The sequence below is a fragment of the Canis lupus genome, chromosome 7 (genome assembly GCF_011100685.1).
Source record: "Canis lupus familiaris isolate Mischka breed German Shepherd chromosome 7, alternate assembly UU_Cfam_GSD_1.0, whole genome shotgun sequence".
In the NCBI taxonomy this organism is placed as follows: Eukaryota; Metazoa; Chordata; class Mammalia; order Carnivora; family Canidae; genus Canis; species Canis lupus.
The window spans coordinates 66,897,149-66,916,852 of record NC_049228.1 but is presented as its reverse complement, the minus strand read 5'-3'; the positions used below and the strand labels follow the sequence as shown (position 1 = coordinate 66,916,852).

Genomic DNA, 19,704 nt, shown 5'->3' with positions numbered 1-19,704 from the left:
AATATGAAAATTATGAGCATTTCCTCTTAAGTCAATTGCTTCATTGACTGTGGTGTGAGAAGGTAAAGACTTGTTCAATCTGCTCATGTTCTTCACGGCTATCAGCGGGAAATCTACCTTATTTCTAATCAATCTTTAGTTTTGCTCATGGGTCAGATTAAAGATTGCTAGAAATAAAAAACGTGGACGTTTTACCCCACACTGGAAAATGCTACAGATGAACCAATTGTCTTTCTATGTAAAAAAAACATTGCATAGCATCTGAACAGTCCACTAACTTTGTGGTGTGAGTCAGAGGTTAGGAAAATGTTATATTGTTTGAAAAATGTCTATTCTATTTTCACCTTATTATATACAAGAAATATTTAGATGTAAAAACCACTGTATAAATCAAGATAGGAAGTAAGTCTTCACAAAAATCATAACAAAGACGACAACTAGACAAAATTCAGGTATTTTATTAAATGCTTTTGCAGTGACTTTTCTTGGCTCCAGTATTTTAAGCTGGTCATGTGAATTACATTTATTTTTAAGCATAGGGCTTAAAATAAATCTGGCAGTTGCCCGAAAATAAATTTCCTAAACTCTGCTTGTACTTTTTTATTACCATTTTTAGGTATTCTTCGGAATTTTGTTTCTCAGAGTACTGTGAGCATTATGTTGCTTTTCATTGGACACGTGCAAAAAAAAAAAGTGCAGGTAGCTAAGACAATACATGAGTGGCACTGATAAATATAAGTGGAATTGAAAACCAATCTGGCAAAACTACTGGAAATATATGGGGGGGGGGGGCTATATATTTTACTTCTCTACAAGGTTAATCTGATTATTGTAACCCTCAACTATTTATCTTTTACCATAAGATGGATGGACTCTATGTCAGTTTAAGTACAAAAGTCCTCACCTGTCATAAGGTAGAATCATATGACATTGAAGTTCCTTTGCAACTTTAAAATTCTATTGTCTAATGGCTACTCTCTTCAACAGCATTGTGGATATTTGGGATCACCCTTAAAGTATATATTAAGATCCTAAGTGCAATTGCAAAATACTGATTTGTATAAATAAGAATATAATATTAATTATACATACTGAGCATTTACCATGTGCTAGGCATTTTAATATGCATTTTGTACATGGAATTCAATTAAAACATCAAAAGAATTCTGCTATGATTATACCTACATCATAGATGGAGAAACTGAGATACAGAAAGATATGTTCCTTGCTCAAGATCATGACAGATCCAGATTGGAACAGAGGAAGTCAGACTCCAGAGTCCCCATTCCTAACAGCTGAGTATGCCAACATTATCCAATCTTAGTACAATAATAAGCATTTCACAACTGTATTATTTGCATTAGCACAAATTTAAATGATTCTATGTAAAAGAAGGAATTTAAAATGTTTCATCATGATCAATATGATTATGGCCCCTAGGGAGAGATATGAAATGATTTTTACCAAGATTCAGAATAAAAAGGACCTTGACAATGTTCAATAACAATGGCTTGACTAGAGGTTTCCAAACACTGGGTCCAAGAACCAGTGGTACTCCTTGGTGGAGTCTCCTTGACCTGCAGCAAAATGAGAATAAAGGCATATTATTACATGTTTTCATGAAGTAAGCAGTTTTAATTTAAGACTATCATTCAGTCTGAAATTCTCTTTACTAACTTTTTTTAAAAATTAAATGTACTCTCCTTTTAGAAGCAAGAGTAATAGTAGATGGCACAGCTTTTAATGTTCTCACTTGGATATTTAAAACTTACAGAGTTAGCAACTCTATGCAAATACATAGATTAAGTTAGTTATATCTTAATTTTTTGGCTTTGGGAATTCAAACATCTGGAAACATTTAATTTAGATGAGACTCACGCTAGGAACCAATGAAGAGACTGCAGTGCTGAAAGAATTTGAATGAGGCATATTTGGGAAAGATCATGGAAAAATCAGAAAGATTTGGGTGTAGACTTGTGAATAGTGAAAGACAATTAAGTTTAGCATTCCTTTGCTTTGGGGTTTTTGGTAGGAAATAGACTCAGTTTAATGTTTATGGAATTTCTTTCATAAATATTGATGTGGTAGCTAGCTTCCCAAAGATGGCCCCCCAGTGAACCGTGTCTTCCAGTATGCATGGCCTCCTGGAGTTCCCTCCTACACTGAATCTGGACTGGGGCTTTGTGAGCTATTCTAACCAATAGAATGCAGCAAAAATGGCACTGTGCCAATATCGGGCCCAACTTTGACAGTTTGCCTGGCAACCAACAGTTTAGTGCTCTGGGATATCCAACTATACTGAACTAAACCATGAGGTCACCATGGTGTGAGGAAACCCACACTTACTAACCACATGAAGAGATCACATGGAGGACAACTGAGGAATCCAGCAGACCCTGAGAACAGAGACTCCAGACTTATGACCCAAGTGAAGCCATTCCATCAGCCCCCAGCCATCTGAAATGCCCAAATGATGCCACATGGAGCAGAAACAAGTTAATCCCTCCAAAGACTGCCCACAGAGTAGAATCATGAAGAAATAATAAAATGATCACTACTTTGAACCACTAAGTTTTGGGGTAGTTTCTCAGCAATAAATAACCCAAACAGTTGGATCTCAGGAAAAGAATCATTCATAAATATGTATATAGATATATATTGGGAGTACCTTTCATACTTTTTGGTATTACCCACTATACAAGAAGCTGTCCACAATGGCAACAGTAAAAGAATGATGAATTAATTCATGTTTACTGTCTTCAACAAAACCTTTATTCAAAAGAAATGTAAAAGCTTTTTTAACGAATTAAGGAATTCTTCCAGATTTTAAAAAGTCTTATGAAGTTATATTCCCATATAAACACTTTTTCAGGACACCTGGGTGGCTCAGTTGGTTAAGCGTCTGTCTTCAGCTCAGGTCATGATCCTGGGGTCCTGGTATAGAATCCACATGAGTCCTGCATAACATTAGGGCTCCTTGCTCAGCAGGAAGTCTGCTTCTCCCTCTCCCTCTTCGTTCACCCTCCCCACCAGCTGGTACTCTCTCCCTCACTTGCATCTCTCTCTCTCTCTCCCTCAAGTAAATAAAATCTTTAGAAAAAAATAAAGTTTAAAAAAACACATTTTTACCTGTATTTTTATATTTTCTCAATTTAGTGCATAACCATGTCTATTCTGTCTAAAAAATATACCAGAAATTCAGGTACATACTGCAAATTGCATATCAATTGTAATTCAGTACCATAAATTGCTTGTAATTTCAAAAATGCATGCCGCAAATGTGTTAAGAATGTGATGTGGCTAAGTTCCTATAGAAACTTTAGCTAACATTTCCAAGAAAGTATGATACTTATTATATTTAACACAACTTTCCAAGAGGGCATTAAAATGTTTTTTAATGTAGAACACTTCACTTGATTCTGAACAACTTAAATGAACAGTTGTGAAAATTTAGGTTCAGTTTTAAGAGCTTGATTTTATATGATTAATATTTATCCCAAAATAGTATATAAGCACATATTTTTCTAGATCTGAGAAGTGAATCAAGAAGAATATGTTCCTTTACCTAAGAGTACTCCTTATGAGATCAGCCAAGCTACTCCTTTCTTTCCACAGGACAGTCAGGCTTGGGAGTCAGTGTAGTTTGTCCTTTTTCGATCCACTACAGCCTTGGTACTGCCTAAGCATAGTTGGGAATTTCAGCATCTATCAAGATTAAAGCAGGGAAAAGTGTAGGGCAAGCCATGAGCAGAGTGCCTTAAGGGCTTCTCCTGACTCACCCTGAATGCCTTCCTCCAACATCTGTTTTTTATTTCTTAGAAGCTGCTATTCCATTCAACTGCAAAAATACTTGCACTGACCCTAAAAACAGAATGGAGACATAGAGAGAAACAGATTTCTGTAAAACAATTACTTTCTTGCTCTATGTTATTGCCATTTGGGGACAGTACTGATGCCACACTCACAAACCCAAGCATGCAAATCACTGAGAGTACCTTTTTTTTTCCCCCACAGACCTACTCTTTCCCATTTTTTGCAACAGCCTCCCATCCAAATTTCCTCCTACCCAGCACCACTCCACTGAGTCCCAAGACTCAGTGCTTTCTACCCACTGCTTTTTAGGTTCTTACATCTTCCTCTTTAGGGCCTTTAAATTGAAGAACTGCCTTTTTTGGCAGCAATAGGCTCATCACCCAATATCTACTTCCCGTTTTTATTCATCACAACTTTCATCACTCATCTCAGTTCCAACTTTAAGACATCCATACCGACTTCCGGCCCTTGCTGCTGTGGACTGTGGGCCGCTGAGGTTGGTGAAGTATCTCAAGATGGCTGGGGAAAAACTTGCTCTAAAAACCATTGACTGAAAAAAATAAATAAAATAAAAACCATTGACTGGGTAGCTTTTGGGGAGATCATACCCCGAAACCAGAAGACCATTGCCAACTCCCTGAAATCCTGGAATGAGGTGCTTACCTCCAGGTTGGCTATTCTTCCTGAGAAATCACCTGCTATCAACTGGGCTTACTACAAGGCCAATGTGGCAAAAGCTGGCTTGGTAGATGACTTTGAGAAGAAGTTTGATGCCCTGAAGGTTCCTGTGCAAGAGGATAAATACACTGTCCAGGTGGATGCTGAGAAAAAAGAAGACGTGAAAAGCTGTGCTGAGTTTCTGTCTATCTCAAAGGCCAGGATTGAAGAATGTGAAAAAGAGCTGGAGAAGATGAAGAACATAATTCCATTTGATCAGATGACCATTGAGAATGAAGTCTTCCCAGAAACCAAATTAGACAAGAAGAAGTATCCCTATTGGCCTCACAAGCCAATCGAAAATTTATAAACTTGAGTTGAGGAGAAAGCCCTGGCCCTCATATTATAAACATTGGACATTGAAAATAATGATATGGTTAAAAAAAAAAAGACATCCATACCAAACACCTGGAAAGAGAAAAATATCTGTTTTTAACATTTCACTATTTTGATCCCCCTTCCATCATTCAAAGACCTCCTGAAATATAACACCTTCCCTAAAATCTCTGTAACTGGAAGAGAGACATTGATTCCTCATACTCACCCATCAACATATAAATATCACCCATATATACTCTATATATTCTTTTTTAATAACCATGACACTTTATGTACTTTATCCCCCTCTTTTTTTTTTTTTTTTTTTTTTGCAGACAGTGTAAACACTCTGCTAGTTGAGTTTATACATTTGTTTTTGTTTATGTGTTCTTGTCACTGCTGTTTTATGCACTCCCTAGGGCATAGGCTAGGACTTTAAAAGCAATAATCATGTTTTTCTTTTCATTATAAAAATAGTACATACTTATTTTTAAAATTTTGGAAAATATGAAAAAATAAAATAGAACAAAAGAGTTGAGAAACTCTGAGGGAGCAATGATACACTCTCAGTCTTGCCAGGCCAAAATGGTTCTCATCTCTGCTTCTTGTGGATCTAATTTACTCTTTTCCTCTATCCATGACCTGATTATTTCTACTTCTCCCTGTACATAAGCCAAATATAGCAACTTTAGCATCATACACACACAGTGAATTTAAGTACTTACAGAGCTCAAAAAGTAGTTCTTGTTTCCGTCCATATTCTGTAAATTTTACATAATTTTTTTTAAGATTTTATTTATTCATGAGAGACAGAGAGAGAGAGAGAGAGGCAGAGACATAGGCAGAGGGAAAAGCAGGCTTCATGCAAGGAGCCCAACGTGGGACTCGATCCCGGGTCTCCAGTATCACGCCCTGGGCAAAGGCAGGCGCTAAACCGCTGAGCCACCCAGGGATCCCATAATTATCTTTTGTACAGTTAATACATGCATATGACATATAAATTCAAAAGATATAATATGATACAAAATGAAAAGTAATTCTTCCTCCCACCTCTGTCCACAAGCCACTAGTTCCTCAACACAAAAGGGAATGGTTGTTCAGTTGTTTGTATTCATTCCAGAAGTACACAATCATTTTATATTTGTTTCACAGACTTTTCTCTCTACCATGCTTTTCCTCCCTATCTTGACAAGGTACCTTAGAGATTGCTCTGTATCAGTAAAGATAGAACTGTTTCATTTTTTTAACTATAGAGTAATTTGCTTTTTAGTTGCACAACAATTTATTTAACCAATACCTTACTAATGGACATTTAAATTGGTTCCAACCTTTTGCTATTCCAAACAATGCTGCAATGAATACTTTCATGCACAAGTCTCTCCTGAGTTATGTATTTTGATTTTGCTTTCAGTTAAGTGGTTTCTTCATTCAATATTTGTTTTTAAAAAGAGGTCTCATAGGTACATAGGTCTCATAGGTAGTTTTTGTTAGTTTTTTTCCTTTTTTAAATTCCTGCTTAGTCTTAGTCTTTGCTTCTTATATTTTTCTATATAACCTTGAGCTTATTTTTCCTTTTGCCTCTGCAATGATTTGGATTTTGGAATAAAGATTCCTTATTTTTAGCCTACAAATAGTTATCCTTAAACATAAACAATGTCAAATATGCATTTTTATTATTATAAATTTTATGAAGAAAGCTGTAACTTTTTAAAGATTTTATTTATTTATTTGAGAGAGAGAGAGTGGGAAAGAGCACAAGTGGGGAGGAAGGGCAGAGGGAGAGGGGAAAAGCAGACTCCCCACTGAGCAGGGAGCCCAACTCAGGGCTCAATCTCAGGACTCTGAGGTCATGATCTGAGGCTGAAGGCAGGTACTTAATAGACTAAGTCACCCATGTGCTCCAATAATAAAACTGCAACTTTTGAGAACTCTGTTTGGACAGGAAACTTAGCACATTTTCTGCCCAACTTTATCTTTCCCCTTCTTTTTAAAAAACACTAAAATCTTTTATTTCAAGTTTGACAATACTATCTTCAGTTTTGTAACTAAATTACAACTAGCAATTAGATTTCTTTCTGTATGTCTAATTTCTATATTTGCTTCCAGTCCTTGTAGAGAATGTTTTCTCGAATTTTAATTTTTACTCATTTTTTAGTGGTCTAAAGTAAAACTTTAAATAATTTTAAGATGAAGGACACTTAGGTGAGATCTAGCATATCTCTAAGAACATCTGTTGCGGAGCCTGTGTGGCTCAGTAAGTTAAGCGTCTGCCTTTGGCTCAGGTCACCATCTCAGGATCCTGGGATCATGTCCCAAGTCAAGCTCCTCACTCTGTAGAGAGTCTGCATCTCCCTCTCCCTCTCTGCTCCTCCCTGCCCTGCTCAAAATACAAAACAAAACATCTGTTGTCCTCATACATCAATGAAAACATGAATAGGCATATTTTTTTGATTCCACAAATTTTTGCCCATTAAATTTGCTCCGTTATCTTTTTTAGACTTAGTGCTACTGAGGAAATGAAAAGACCAACCTCTGTCTTACTGCTTTATCGGCAACATTTTCTTGCTTAGCTCTTGTTGGATTCTTCATGTATTTCTGAAATTTAAAAACTTCACTGGGACAATCCTAGAGGTAGATTTGTTGTCATTTTTTTTTTTTCTCTAAAAAAGGGAACTATAAAAGACTCAAGTCTTTGGGGCATCTGGGTGGCTCAGTGGTTGAGCATCTGCCTTTAGCTCAGGTTGTGATCCTGGAGACCCAGGATTGGGTCCCACATCAGGCTCCCTGTATGGAGCCTGCTTCTCCCTCTGCCTGTGTCTCTGCCCCCCTCTATCTGTCTGTCATGGATAAAATAAAATCTTAAAAAAAAAAAAAAAAAAAAGATTATGTCTCTTGTCTTAGACTGCATACTAAGTCTTTTTTTTTTTTTCCTCCCTATTTTTTCAACTTGGAATTGGGAGAAAAATATCCTGGCCCAGAGTTTGAAAAAAAGGTAAGGTGCAGAGTTTTAATGTTTACTTCCCTCACCATCTAACTTCAGTACTTACTCTCCTCTAATTCTGTGATTTGACAGGCAGAGGCCAATTCCAGTTTTTTGTTGCTTAATAGGCATTTCTTTTGTGTAGTTCCTTTGAAATGAAATAGAATCACTTCCTGATTTTCTATTAGAAAAAGGATGTATAACCTACAGAATTTAACTGTATTTACTTTTCCTTAATGACATTGAGTGGTGCATGACAATTTTACCCGTCCCCCAGGTTTCTCTACTTTTAGTGTTCCTCTACTCTACCTGAAATTCTTCACCTTTCAGAGGACTACATATACCAAGATCTCTCCTATTTATCCTAGCCTTATGTGCCAGGCATTATAGAAACTGAATTAAGAATGACTAATATGGGGAATCCCTGGGTGGCTCAGCAATTTAGCGCCTGCCTTAGGCCCAGGGTGTTATCCTGGAGTCCTGGGATTGAGTCCCACATCGGGCTCCCTGTGTGGAGCCTGCTTCTCCCTCTGCCTGTGTCTCTGCCTCTCTCTCTTTCTCTCTCTCTCTTTCTCTGTGTCTTTCATGAATAAATAAAATCTTTAAAAAAAAAAGAATGATATGAAAGGGACACTCTGATTCTTCAGAAGTCTGTTTCTACACAATGAAGGCTATGGTTGTCTCCCTTTCTCATTCATGAAGCTCTGTGTTTCCAAACTTAGGGCAGTGCGGAGGGGAATCCTGGGGAAGTATGACATAGGATTTTTTCTGCCTGTTTTCTGGCTGTGCTTTCTGATTCAGAAGATGCTGTGTGCCTGGGACATCAATTCTTTTTTTTTTTTTTTTTTTTTGGGACATCAATTCTATTTGTTAATTTGTCACTGTTGAAAACTTAATAATAGAAATATTTCTAGAATCTCTTTTAAGATTGACTTTTATTCTTTCTTTTGGAGTTTGTTGTGCATTTTCATCTTTTGGTAGTACTTGGTGAATATTTGATAGAAATTAGGAGAAGAACTATCAAATGCTTTAATTACTCAGCCATCATCCTAGTCTTAAATAGTGGGTCCAAGTTTGTTTAACTTACTTTATATAATCTGGGTATTATAAGACATTCAAGGAAGAGTCTCTTCCTCCATTAGCCTGATACTTTTTTTTTTCTCCTTCCAAATCTTTTACTCAGTGTTGGGGTTTTTTTTTGGGGGGGGTGCTTCTTTCAGCATCTGTTGTACTCATGTTCCCTTGGGCACAGGACATGCAGACCTCGTGGTCGCACAAGACACACCAGCGCACACACAGATGCACACACACAGACACAGCACAGGTCCAGTTCTCCAGGTTCAGTCCCCTGGCACCGCTCCCCACACTCATTTGTACATCTTCATGTGCCACAGCCCATTGTTCAGGTAGTGGATGTTCTATATGCTGAAGCCCTGTTGACCTTCTCGATGTCCTCCATAGCCTGATACTTTAAATGCAAGTGTTAAAACAATTTATTTGTGTGAAGTACTTGACATTGTCAGGAGCCTCATGAAATGCAAATATTCTCCAAAGGGATAAAATAGGTCAGTTATCCTGGTTTGATAACTTTAAATCATCAAGCAAAGCTAGTTTGCTCTGGCAGTGAGGGAGTGAAGCACAAAAGCTCATGACAGCTGATGTTTTTTCCAGGATTCAGACCACCACTTTAAATTAGGGAAGCAGAAACATTTTAACTGCTCTGAACCATCCCTTGTGTGCCAGGCAATCCCTGACAAGTCCTCAGTACTTCCTATCTAGAGTATCTCAACTAGTTTATAAGCATCAGAGAAGAATTGGAAAGCATCATCACAACTGCTGATCAATCCCAGGATCTTTACCACAAACTGGTGGATTTCCATGATTCTTTTTTATTTTTTTTACCAATGTAAATCTTAGTTATTATGACACATTATTGCACAGTCCAGTACAAAAAAACAGTTCAAAGTGGACTGCTCTAGGGATGCTAGAGTGGCTCAGTTGGTTAAGTGTCTACCTTCGGTGTAGGTCATGATCCTGGGGTCCTGGGATCGAGCCTCATATCGGGCTCCGTGCTCAGTGGGGAGCCTGCTTCTATCTCTCCCTCAATCCTTTCCCTGCCCTCACTCATGCTCTCTCACTCTGCTCTCTCAAATAAATAAATAAAATCTTTAAAAAAAAAAGTAGACTTCTCTAATTGAAGCAGGGAGTGGCATCAAACAGTATGCCCTCTCTGCACTACTTTTGTTCCTAAATGGGCTCCATGGAATGCCTAGAGTTCTGAATAGCATAATTTCTAAATCACTATTCTAGACATCACTAAAGGATGTTTGTGCAAGCTACCCGCTGAAGAAGAGTATGAGAAAGGGCATCAAGATGTCTCAGCATAACTAGAATGCTTGAGGTCTGTGTTTGGTCAGTTATTTTAAGAATACACTTGATTGGTATTGGCTATACTTAGCACACTTACCCCCTTCCTACCCCAAGCAACTACTGAGAAGGAGTTCCACTGGGCTGTGTGATCACCAAGACCTTAGTCTTCCATTATATTAATTTTACATATCTTTACAAACATCCTCAAAATTTTTTTTCTTAAATCTACTGTTGAAATGTGACTTTGATTTCTGATGAAGTTAGAGTACATCCATTATGATCTATCTCTCTGAATACAACTAAAAACTCTCAACAAAATACACAAAAACAATGACACAAGGACTCTTAAAAGTAAACAAAATCAGGCAGTTAGTGGAGTGGAGTCAAAACTTGAAGAAGCAACACATTTAAGAATGAGTGTTCCATTTTTTTCCCCTCTTTTGGTTTGTGGCTTTGCCCCATGGGCAGGCCCTGCATGCAGAACTGCTCAGCAGCAATGATAGGAGCAGGTAAAACTCTAAAAAGAAATCTCACTTTTCTGCACAAAGAACTGGGTAAAAGGGCCTCTGTGAGGCAGAGGGCATAGGAGGAAACCTGGAAGGAAGTGAGGTCAAGAAGAGGCTGCCCTAATGTATAGTGTAAGAAACTATACCAGTCCCTAGTCTACTCTTGAGCTGTATATGCATAGGACAGATCCAAAGTTGCCTAGCAAAAGCTTTGAGAATTGAATTAAGAATCAAACCATCAACCAGGTCTCAGGGAAAAAAGGGAATCCACCAACACAGTCAGTGCTGCTCTATGTCTTTATTACCTTGAGGGGTAGGTGATGAAGGCATCATAGCCAAAGAGGAACACAGCAATGAGGCCCAGTACTCCTGCAATGATTATGGAACGATTTCCTCCCTCAACAAGGACAACAATGGAGGTGATGAGGTAGAGGGTGGCTGCAATAAGGGTTCGGAAGAAATCAATCCAAGACCAGTATTGTATCTTGGAGGCTAGGTCACACATGTAGATGACAAAGAAGATCTCAGCAAGGATCATCTCAACTACTGACAGAGAGGAGTATGCTGGTGTTGAGAGGCTGAACCAGATTAGAATCACCAGGCACAATATCATCTCAGCACACAGGAGTGTTCCTTTTCTGGAGCATAAGAAGTTGGTGAAGACAGTCCAGCAGCCACGGGCTGAGAGGTGCTCAGCCTCCACCATGATGAGGCCTGGAGTTCCTGGAGGCACATAGGATCTGCAGGCTTGATGGAGGGTTCCAGAATGCTGCACACCCAGCCGTTTTGCCTTCTGTCTAAAAAGTGGTTTTAAAAACTTGCAATCTGAAGTTGACTTGGTTGACTACCTGCTAAAACAGTAATTATGATGATTATGATAATAATAATAATAATAAAATACCTTAGAGGTTTTTAACAGGATTCATATCTACACAACTTAATATTCTTAAAGTCCAGAATACAATCCAAAATTACCTGATAAACAACCAAAAAATGTGGCCGATTCTTTTATTTATTTATTTATTTATTTATTTATTTATTTATTTATTTATTTATTTATTCAGGGAGAGAGAGAGAGGCAGAGACACAGGCAGAGGGAGAAGCAGGATCCATGCAGGGAGCCTGACGTGGGACTTGTATCACACTCCAGGCTGCAGGAGGCGCTAAACTGCTGCGCCACCGGGGCTGCCCAAAATGTGGCCAATTCTTAAGGGAAAAGATAATGAATAGGTGCAAACCCTAAGGTGACACAGATGCTGAAATTATAAGACAAAGACTTTAAAAAAATAGATTGTAATAATAATAAGCTCCATAAGGTAAATATATATTAAATAAAATATATAGAAATATAAAAGCACTCAGCAAAAAAAATTAAATTCTAGAAAAAGAATGAAATCATTTTAAAGCATACAATCTGTGAAATTTAAATTTTGCTGGCTGACCTCAATAGCAGAATGAAGATGACAGAGGAAAGGGTCAGTGAACTTGACGCTAGATTAATAGAAATCATTCAGTCTGAAGGACGAAGAGGAAAATACATTGGAAAAAAAATGAATAGAACTTCAGAGAGTCAAGGAACTATATCAAAGGTCTAACATTTATAACAACGGAGTCCTATAAATAAATTGATGCAGAAAAAGAATTTGAGGAAACAATGGCTGAAAAGTTCCTCAATTTGATGAGAGACATTAACTTGCATATTCAAGAAGTTTAGTGATCATAAAACAGAATAAACTCAAAGAAAACCACACCCAGACACATTATAATCTAACTACTGAAAACTAAATGTAAAGAAAAAAATCTTAAAGGTAGCTAAGGAAAAATGACAAATATAGGAGAACAATGATGTTAATGATGATGGACTGCTCTTCAGAAACCATGAAGGCCAAAAGACAGTAGAACAGCATTTTTAAAATGATAGTAAATAATGTTAACCCAGCATTCTATACCCAGCAAAACTATCCTTCAAGAATAAAGGAGACATAAATCTTTATGTCTTTATTCTCAGATGAAGACAATCTAAAAGAACCCATGGCCAACTAAAAGAAATGATACAGAAAGCTCTTCAGACTGAAGGAAAACAATACCAGATGAAACCTAGAAATTTAAGAATGAAAGAAGAATAAAAACAGTAATATCTGGGTAAATAGTGAATCCTTTTTTTAAAGTTCCTCAAAATATATGTAACTATTATTTTTTGATATATTTTTTAAGTAGGCTCCACACCCACCATGGGGCTTGAACTCATGACCCTGAGATCAAGAATTGTGCACTATCCTAACTGAGCCAATCAGGAACCCCCAAAATACGTATAATTATTGAAGGGAAAAATTTCACATTGTCTGATAAGGTTTTAAATGCATGTTAATTTAGAGGCACTTGGGTGGCTTGGTCAGTTAATCATCCAATTCTTGATTTTGTCTCAGGTCATGATCTCAGTGCTGTGGGATGGAGCCTAGAGTTAGGTTCCATACTCAGCAGCAAGTCTGCTAGAGATTCTCTTTCTCCCTCTTTCTCTGTCCCTCCCCTGCTTATGTGTTCCCCTTCTCTCTCTCAGATCTTTAAAAAAAAAAAAATAATGCCTGTTAATGTAAAACACATGAAAAAAAATGTAAAACACATGACAACTATAACATAAGGGGAGAGAGTAAGGGATTTATGTGGTTGTAAATTTCTACATATTACTTAAAAATTACTGTATTATCAAGAACAGTGGGGGATCCCTGGGTGGCTCAGCAGTTTAGCGCCTGCCTTCGGCCCAGGGTGTGGTCCTGGAGTCCCGGGATCGAGTCCCATGTCAGGCTCCCTGCATGGAGCCTGCTTCTCCCTCTATCTGTGTCTCTGCCTCTCTATCTCTGTCTGTGTCTCTCATGAATAAATAAAGAAAATTAAAAAAAAAAAGAAAGAAAACAGTGGTTCTCAATTTGCAGTAGTTTTGCCCATCAGGGGACAAATGACATCATAGAGACAGCCATAACTGTGGGAAAGGGTGTAACTGCATCTAGTGGATAGAAGTCAGAAATGTTGCTAATCATCCTACAATGCACGGAGTAGTTGTCCAGAATAAAGAATTATCTAGTCCAAAATACCAATAGTTTTGATGTAGAGAAACTCTTCCATAGAAAAATACAGCATAATGCTAAAACTATCTAACTATCCAAAAGAAGGCAGGAAAGAAGGGAAAGGGGAACAAAAAAATATGTAGCAAAATAATAGACCTAAAACCAAACACGTGGATTATAATTATGTTAAATAATTATATTAAATCTATATGGTAAACACACCAATTAAAAGATCAAAATGGTCATATAAGAATTAAAAAATCTGGGCAACCCAGGAGGCTCAGCGGTTTGGCGCCTGCCTTCAGCCCAGGGCGTAATTCTGGAGTCTCGGGATCGAGTCCCACATCAGGCTCCCTGCATGGAGCCTGCTTCTCCCTCTGCCTGTGTTTCTGCCTCTCTGTGTGTGTGTGTCTCTCATGAATAAATAAATAAAATCTTTAAAAAAAAAAGAATTAAAAAATCTACATGCTCTTCTCAAGAAACATAGTTTAAATATAAGAACAGGTTAAAAATAAAAGGATGGAAAAGACATATTATGTAAACAATAATCAAAAGGAAGCCAAAGTGGCTTAAAAAATATTTTATTTATTTATTCATGAGAGACACAGAGAGAGAGGCAGAGACATAGGCAGAGGGAGCAGCAGGATCCCTGCAGAGAGCCTGATGTGGGACTCTATTCCAGGACCCCGGGATCACACCCTGAGCCAAAGGCAGACACTCAACCATTGAGCCACCCGGGCACCCCCAGAGTGGCTATTTTTTTAAAAAAAGATTTTATGTATTATTATTTGAGAGATAGAGAGTGAGAGAGACCATGAACTGGGGGAGGGGCAGAGAGAGAGAGAGAAGCAGACTCCCCGCTAAGCAAGGAGCCTAATGCAAGTCTCCATCCCATTATCCTGAGATCATGACCTGAGCTAAAGGTGCACTCTTAACCACCTGAGTCACTCTGGTACCCCTAGAGTGACTATTTTAATATCTAATTAAGATTCAGAACAAAGAATATTGTTAGGACAAAAAAAGGACATTAGAGATTTATAATATGGTCACTTACCAAGAACAATCCTAATTGGGTACACACCTAATAATGAGACTTTACATAAAATACATGAAGCAGGGCCCCCTGGATGGCTCAGTCCATTGAGTGTCTGCCCTCGGCTCAGGTCATGATCCCTAAGTCTCAGGATCAAGCCCCAAGAGAGGCTCCCTGCTCAGCAGGGAGTCTGCTTCTCCCTCTCATTCTCCCTCTGCCTTTACCTCTGCTTGTGCCCTCAAGTGCACACACTTTCTCTCTCTCTCTCTCTCTCTGTCACATGCTCTCTTTCTCAAATAAATAAAATCTTTAAAAAATAAAATAAAATACATGAAGCAAAAAAAAATCTTGACAAATTTAAATAAATTAAAATAACACAAAGTATATTAATTGACAATAAGAAAATATTATAAATCAACAACAAAAAGATAATTCTTTTAGTTTTGCATATAGTTGCCAAATTGTTTAGTCACCAGTTGCTGAAAAACTTTTTTTTCACCACTGAGTTCTTTGACAACTCTGTCAAAATCAATTTAGTTTGTATAAAACTAAATTCTGTTTTATTCAATGGTTCTGTATGTTTATCCTTTTCTAGTACTACACTGTCTTGACAACCATAAATGTATAGTAAGTTTGAATCAAGTAGTGTAGGTGTTTTCCCATTTCAAAGTTGTTTGGCTATTGTAGGTCCTTTGCTTATTTATGAAATTTTAGAATTGACTTGTTAATTTCTGCAAAATACTCTGCTGAGATTTCAATGGAGATTACATTAAAACTATAGATTAATTTGGGGAGAATTGATATTCTAAAAAGCCTTCCAATTCATGAATATAATATACTCTCCATTTATTTAGGTTGTCTTTTATTTCTTATATCAATAATTTATAATTTTTAGCATATGTAGATTATACTTAAATATTTCATATTATTTTTTAATATTTCATATTCTTATACTATCACATAATTATCTTTTTAAGATTTTATTTATTTACTTGAGAGAGATAGAGAATGTGAGCATTAGCAGAGGGGAGGGACAGAGGGAGAGGAACAAACAGACTCCTCTCTGAGCAGTGAGCCCAACATGGGCCTCAATTCCAAGACCCTGAGATTGCAACTAAGCTGAAGTCAGATGCTTAACCAACTGAGCAACCCAGGCATCCCACTATCGTATAGTTTTCACATTTCACTTTCTAATAGTTTTTGCTACTTTATAGAAGTAGAATTGATGTTTGTATATTGACCTTGAATCTTTTAGTCTTTTTTTTTTTTTTTTTTTCAATTTTCACTTATTTATGATAGAGAGAGAGAGAGGCAGAGACATAGGCAGAGGGATAAGCAGGCTCCATGCACCGGGATGCCCGATGTGGGATTCGATCCCGGGTCTCCAGGATCACGCCCTGGGCCAAAGGCAGGCGCCAAACCGCTGCGCCACCCAGGGATCCCTGACCTTGAATCTTAAGACTTTCCTGAAGTCACTTATTAGTTCCAGTAGCTGTTATATATTATTTAAGATTTTCTATTTGTTGTCAGTCAACAGAGAGAGATTTATTTCTTTTCAATCTGTATTTATAATATTTCTTTTTCTTGTCTAATTGCACTGGGTTGGCCCTCTAGTGTAGTGTTAGCTAAAAACAGTGAGGGTGGACATCCTTCTCTTATGCCTGATCATAAAGAAAAGCATTCAGTCTTTCACTGTTAGGTTAGTTATAGGTGTTTCCTAATAAAATGGGGAAGTTACTTTTTATTCTTAGTTTCATAAGCTTTCTAAAAATTCAAGTATAGATTTTTTTTTCTGTGTCTCTTGAGATGATTATGTGGTTTTTCTTTTGTATTCTGTTGGTATGGTAAATTACAGAGATTTTTAAATGTTAAACTAGCATTCTATTCCTTGGATAAACCCCAAATCTATCGTGAAGTGTTTTCCTTTCTATATATTGCTCGATTCATTTGCTAAAATTTTAAAAGTGTGGAGCCTGATGTGAGACTTGATCCCACAACCATGAAATCATGACCTGTGCCAAAATCCAGTCAGATGCTTAACTGACTGAGCTATCCAGGCACTCCCTACTTTTCCCTAGATTCTTAAGCTAAAAGCTATTGATTTTTAGACTTTTTTTTTTTTCTAATATAGGCATTTCTTCTGTAAATTTCCCTTTAAGTACTGGTTACATTCCACAAATTTTTATATGCTCTATTTTCATTCAGTTCAAAATATTTTCTAACTCCTCTTGAACTTTCCTCTTTGGCACCTGGTTTATTTAGAAATGTGTTGTTTAATTTACAAATATTTGAGGATTTTCCTGATACCTTTCTATTGTTTTCTTGTTTAATTTTGTTCTCTTACATAACATACCGTGTATGTGACTTTTTTCTCCAATTGACTTTTTCTACTGTAGTAAAAGATACATAATATGAAATCTACCATTTTAATCATTTTTAACTGTACAATTCAGTGGCTTTCCACATCCTCACAATGCAGTGTAACTATAACCACATCTATTTCTAGAACTTTTTTATTATTTCAGGTAGAAACTCTGCACTTTTTGAGCAAAAAGTCTTCTTTACCCCCAACCCCTCACAATTGTATTTTACTTCGTCTCTATGAATTTCCCTGTTCTTGTAGAGTTTTAATTCTTTAAATTTGTTAAGATCTGCTTTATGGTCCAGACTTTGGTCTATCTTAGTAAATATTCCCATGTGCATTTGAAAAAAATATGTAGGGCAGCCCAGGTGGCTCAGCGGTTTAGCGTGGCCTTCAGCCCAGGGCCTGATCCTGGAGACTTGGGATCGAGTCCCACCTCAGACTCCCTGCATGGAGCCTGCTTCTCCCTCTGCCTGTGTCTCTGTCACTCTGTGTGTGTGTGTGTGTGTGTGTGTGTGTGTGTGTGTGTTTCTCATTAATAAATAAAATCTTAAAAAAGAAAGAAAAAAATATGTGTTCTGCCAATGGTAGAATATTTTATACAAGTAAATATGATCAAGTTGATTGAAAGTATTGTTCTTTCATACTCTATTGGCTTTTTTTTATTAAATTGTTCTATTGATTTCTGAGAAAGAAGTACTGATGACTTCATGTATAAATGTGGGTTTCCCCTGTTGATCTATTCATTTTTGCTTCATATATTTTAAAGCCCTATTGTTAGGTTCACATACATTTAGGATTGTTACATCTTTTTGATGAGTTACCCATTTATAATTATGTAATGTCTCTCTTTATCCATGCTAATACTTCTTTTTACAATATTTTTCAAGATAAGCTCTCCAGATTTGTAAACTGGAACTACTCCATCTCACACTCTCCAGTCACATACCTTAATCTAATTTTGCCAGATAACTATGCAGTTTACGAGTTTCTAAAAAGAGAACTGTTTGGCTTACAGAACAAGTTGAAAACTGTGTAGTGACTGAAATATATGCCCTCCAAATACAAAGCAATCTTACATTAGCAAAAGAGAAAAATTTTAGAGAGCATTCTATGATGGTTATTTGAAATAATAGCTTCAATGAACTGAAATTCTGTATGGAACACTTTTTTTTTTCATCCATTTTGGGACTTCTAGCCTGTTTCCTTGTCCTGTTTTTCCCCAAAACTAGTGTTCAAGTAAACATCAGAAGGACTGAGCATCAGAGTGACCCCTAATGCCAGAGTATACACACTCCCACTCCCTAAATGCCAACCTAAATTCCTGAGGGAGCTAGGATTGACTTGATATCTATTTCTGGATCTCAAAATAGTGGAGAGTTTTGTTAGGTTGTTTTTAGTCCTAACAAGGCAACATTGGCCATCGTAGCTTGCTGTGTCAATGGTAAAGGAAATAGTATCCTCTTGTCACCTATACATGACTGTTATTTCCCCAGGATGGGACTTTTAAAACAATCACTACAAACCAGAAAACAACTCTTACTGCCTAGAGAAAGGGGAAACTATCTTTGTTGTGATTTGGTAGAAAAGTTAAATGATTAAAATGGGGAGTATCCTTCTGAATCTAAGATTTTTCACCTGGAATATGAGAATTATGATAGTGCCTACATCAGCTGTTGCTGTGAGAAACAAATAAGATAATTGATAGGAAATAATTTAATAAATTGTAAACCTTTAATATTAGTTGTTAATACTGCTTTTATAATACCAACAAGATTTATCACCTTAATAATTTAGTTTTAGCTGGGGAAGATGATGACTTTAATTAGGTTGTATTTCTTTTCTTTTCTTTTTTCTTTTTTTTCCTTTTTTTTTTTTTTTTTTTTTTTGCTTGTATTTCTTTCAAGTTCCTTTTTGCTTTGTGGAGAGAAAGAGTTGGCATTTCAGCAAATTTTTTCTTTCAGTTTTATTGACATATAATTGATATGCAGCACTATGTATGTGTAAGCATATAGAATAATGATTTGACTTACATGTATTGCAAGTAAATACTTTTTTAAGATTTAAAAAATATTTTATTTAAATTCAATTTACCAACATATAACACCCAGTGTTCATCTCATCATGTACCCTCCTTAGTGCCAGTTACCCCATCCCCCTACCCTCCTCCCTGCCTTTGTTTGTTTCCCAGAGTTAGAAGTCTATTATGGTTTGTCTTCCTCTCTAATTTTTCCCTACTCAGTTCCCCTCCTTTCCTTTTTAATCCCTTTCACTCTTATATTCCACATTTGAGTGAAACCATATCATGATTATCTTTCTATATTTTTAAGATTTATTTGTTTATTTGAGAGAGAGTGCACCAGTCGAAGAGGCAGAGGGAAAGGGAGAGAGAATCTAAAGCAGTCTTAGCGCTGAGTGTGGAGCCCAGTGTGGGGCTCAGTCTCACAACCCTGAGATCAGGACCTGAGCCAAAACCAAGAGTCCCATATTTAATCAACTGGGCCACCCAGGCACCCTACAAGAAAATTATGTTTAAATGTCCT

The 19,704-nt window shown here is 37.0% G+C and overlaps 2 protein-coding genes across 6 annotated transcripts in view; one reads left to right on the top strand and one right to left on the bottom strand.

Moving 5' to 3' along the window:
• Positions 1 to 1,103: 1,103 nt before the first annotated feature.
• The window catches only part of PLP2 (proteolipid protein 2), a 30,184-nt gene continuing 11,583 nt past the window's right edge, over positions 1,104 to 19,704 (bottom strand). For 2 of the 5 annotated variants that reach the window (XM_038543690.1, XM_038543688.1), the window contains exons 2-3: positions 11,010 to 11,555; positions 1,104 to 1,577 (exon numbers count right to left, since the gene is read on the bottom strand). In XM_038543690.1, coding sequence (XP_038399618.1) covers positions 1,400 to 1,577; positions 11,010 to 11,410 — 579 coding nt within the window. In that variant the 5' untranslated portion in view covers positions 11,411 to 11,555 and the 3' untranslated portion in view covers positions 1,104 to 1,399. Of the gene's footprint in view, positions 1,578 to 10,983; positions 11,556 to 19,704 lie in introns of those variants that run through there. The other 3 variants (XM_038543689.1, XM_038543687.1, XM_038543691.1) reach the window with 2 other exon arrangements.
• On the top strand, positions 4,329 to 4,840 carry LOC102151342 (ATP synthase subunit d, mitochondrial-like). Its single transcript, XM_038543692.1, has 2 exons — positions 4,329 to 4,350; positions 4,383 to 4,840. The coding sequence occupies exons 1-2, from the start codon at positions 4,329 to 4,331 to the stop codon at positions 4,838 to 4,840; spliced, it is 480 nt and encodes a 159-aa protein (XP_038399620.1).

Bases quoted from the DNA above. Each gene is read 5' to 3' on its own strand.
- LOC102151342 (XM_038543692.1), top strand. From the start codon at position 4,329: ATGGCTGGGGAAAAACTTGCTC. The intron at 4,351-4,382 runs TAAAAACCATTG...AAATAAATAAAA, and splicing joins GGCTGGGGAAAAACTTGCTC to TAAAAACCATTGACTGGGTA.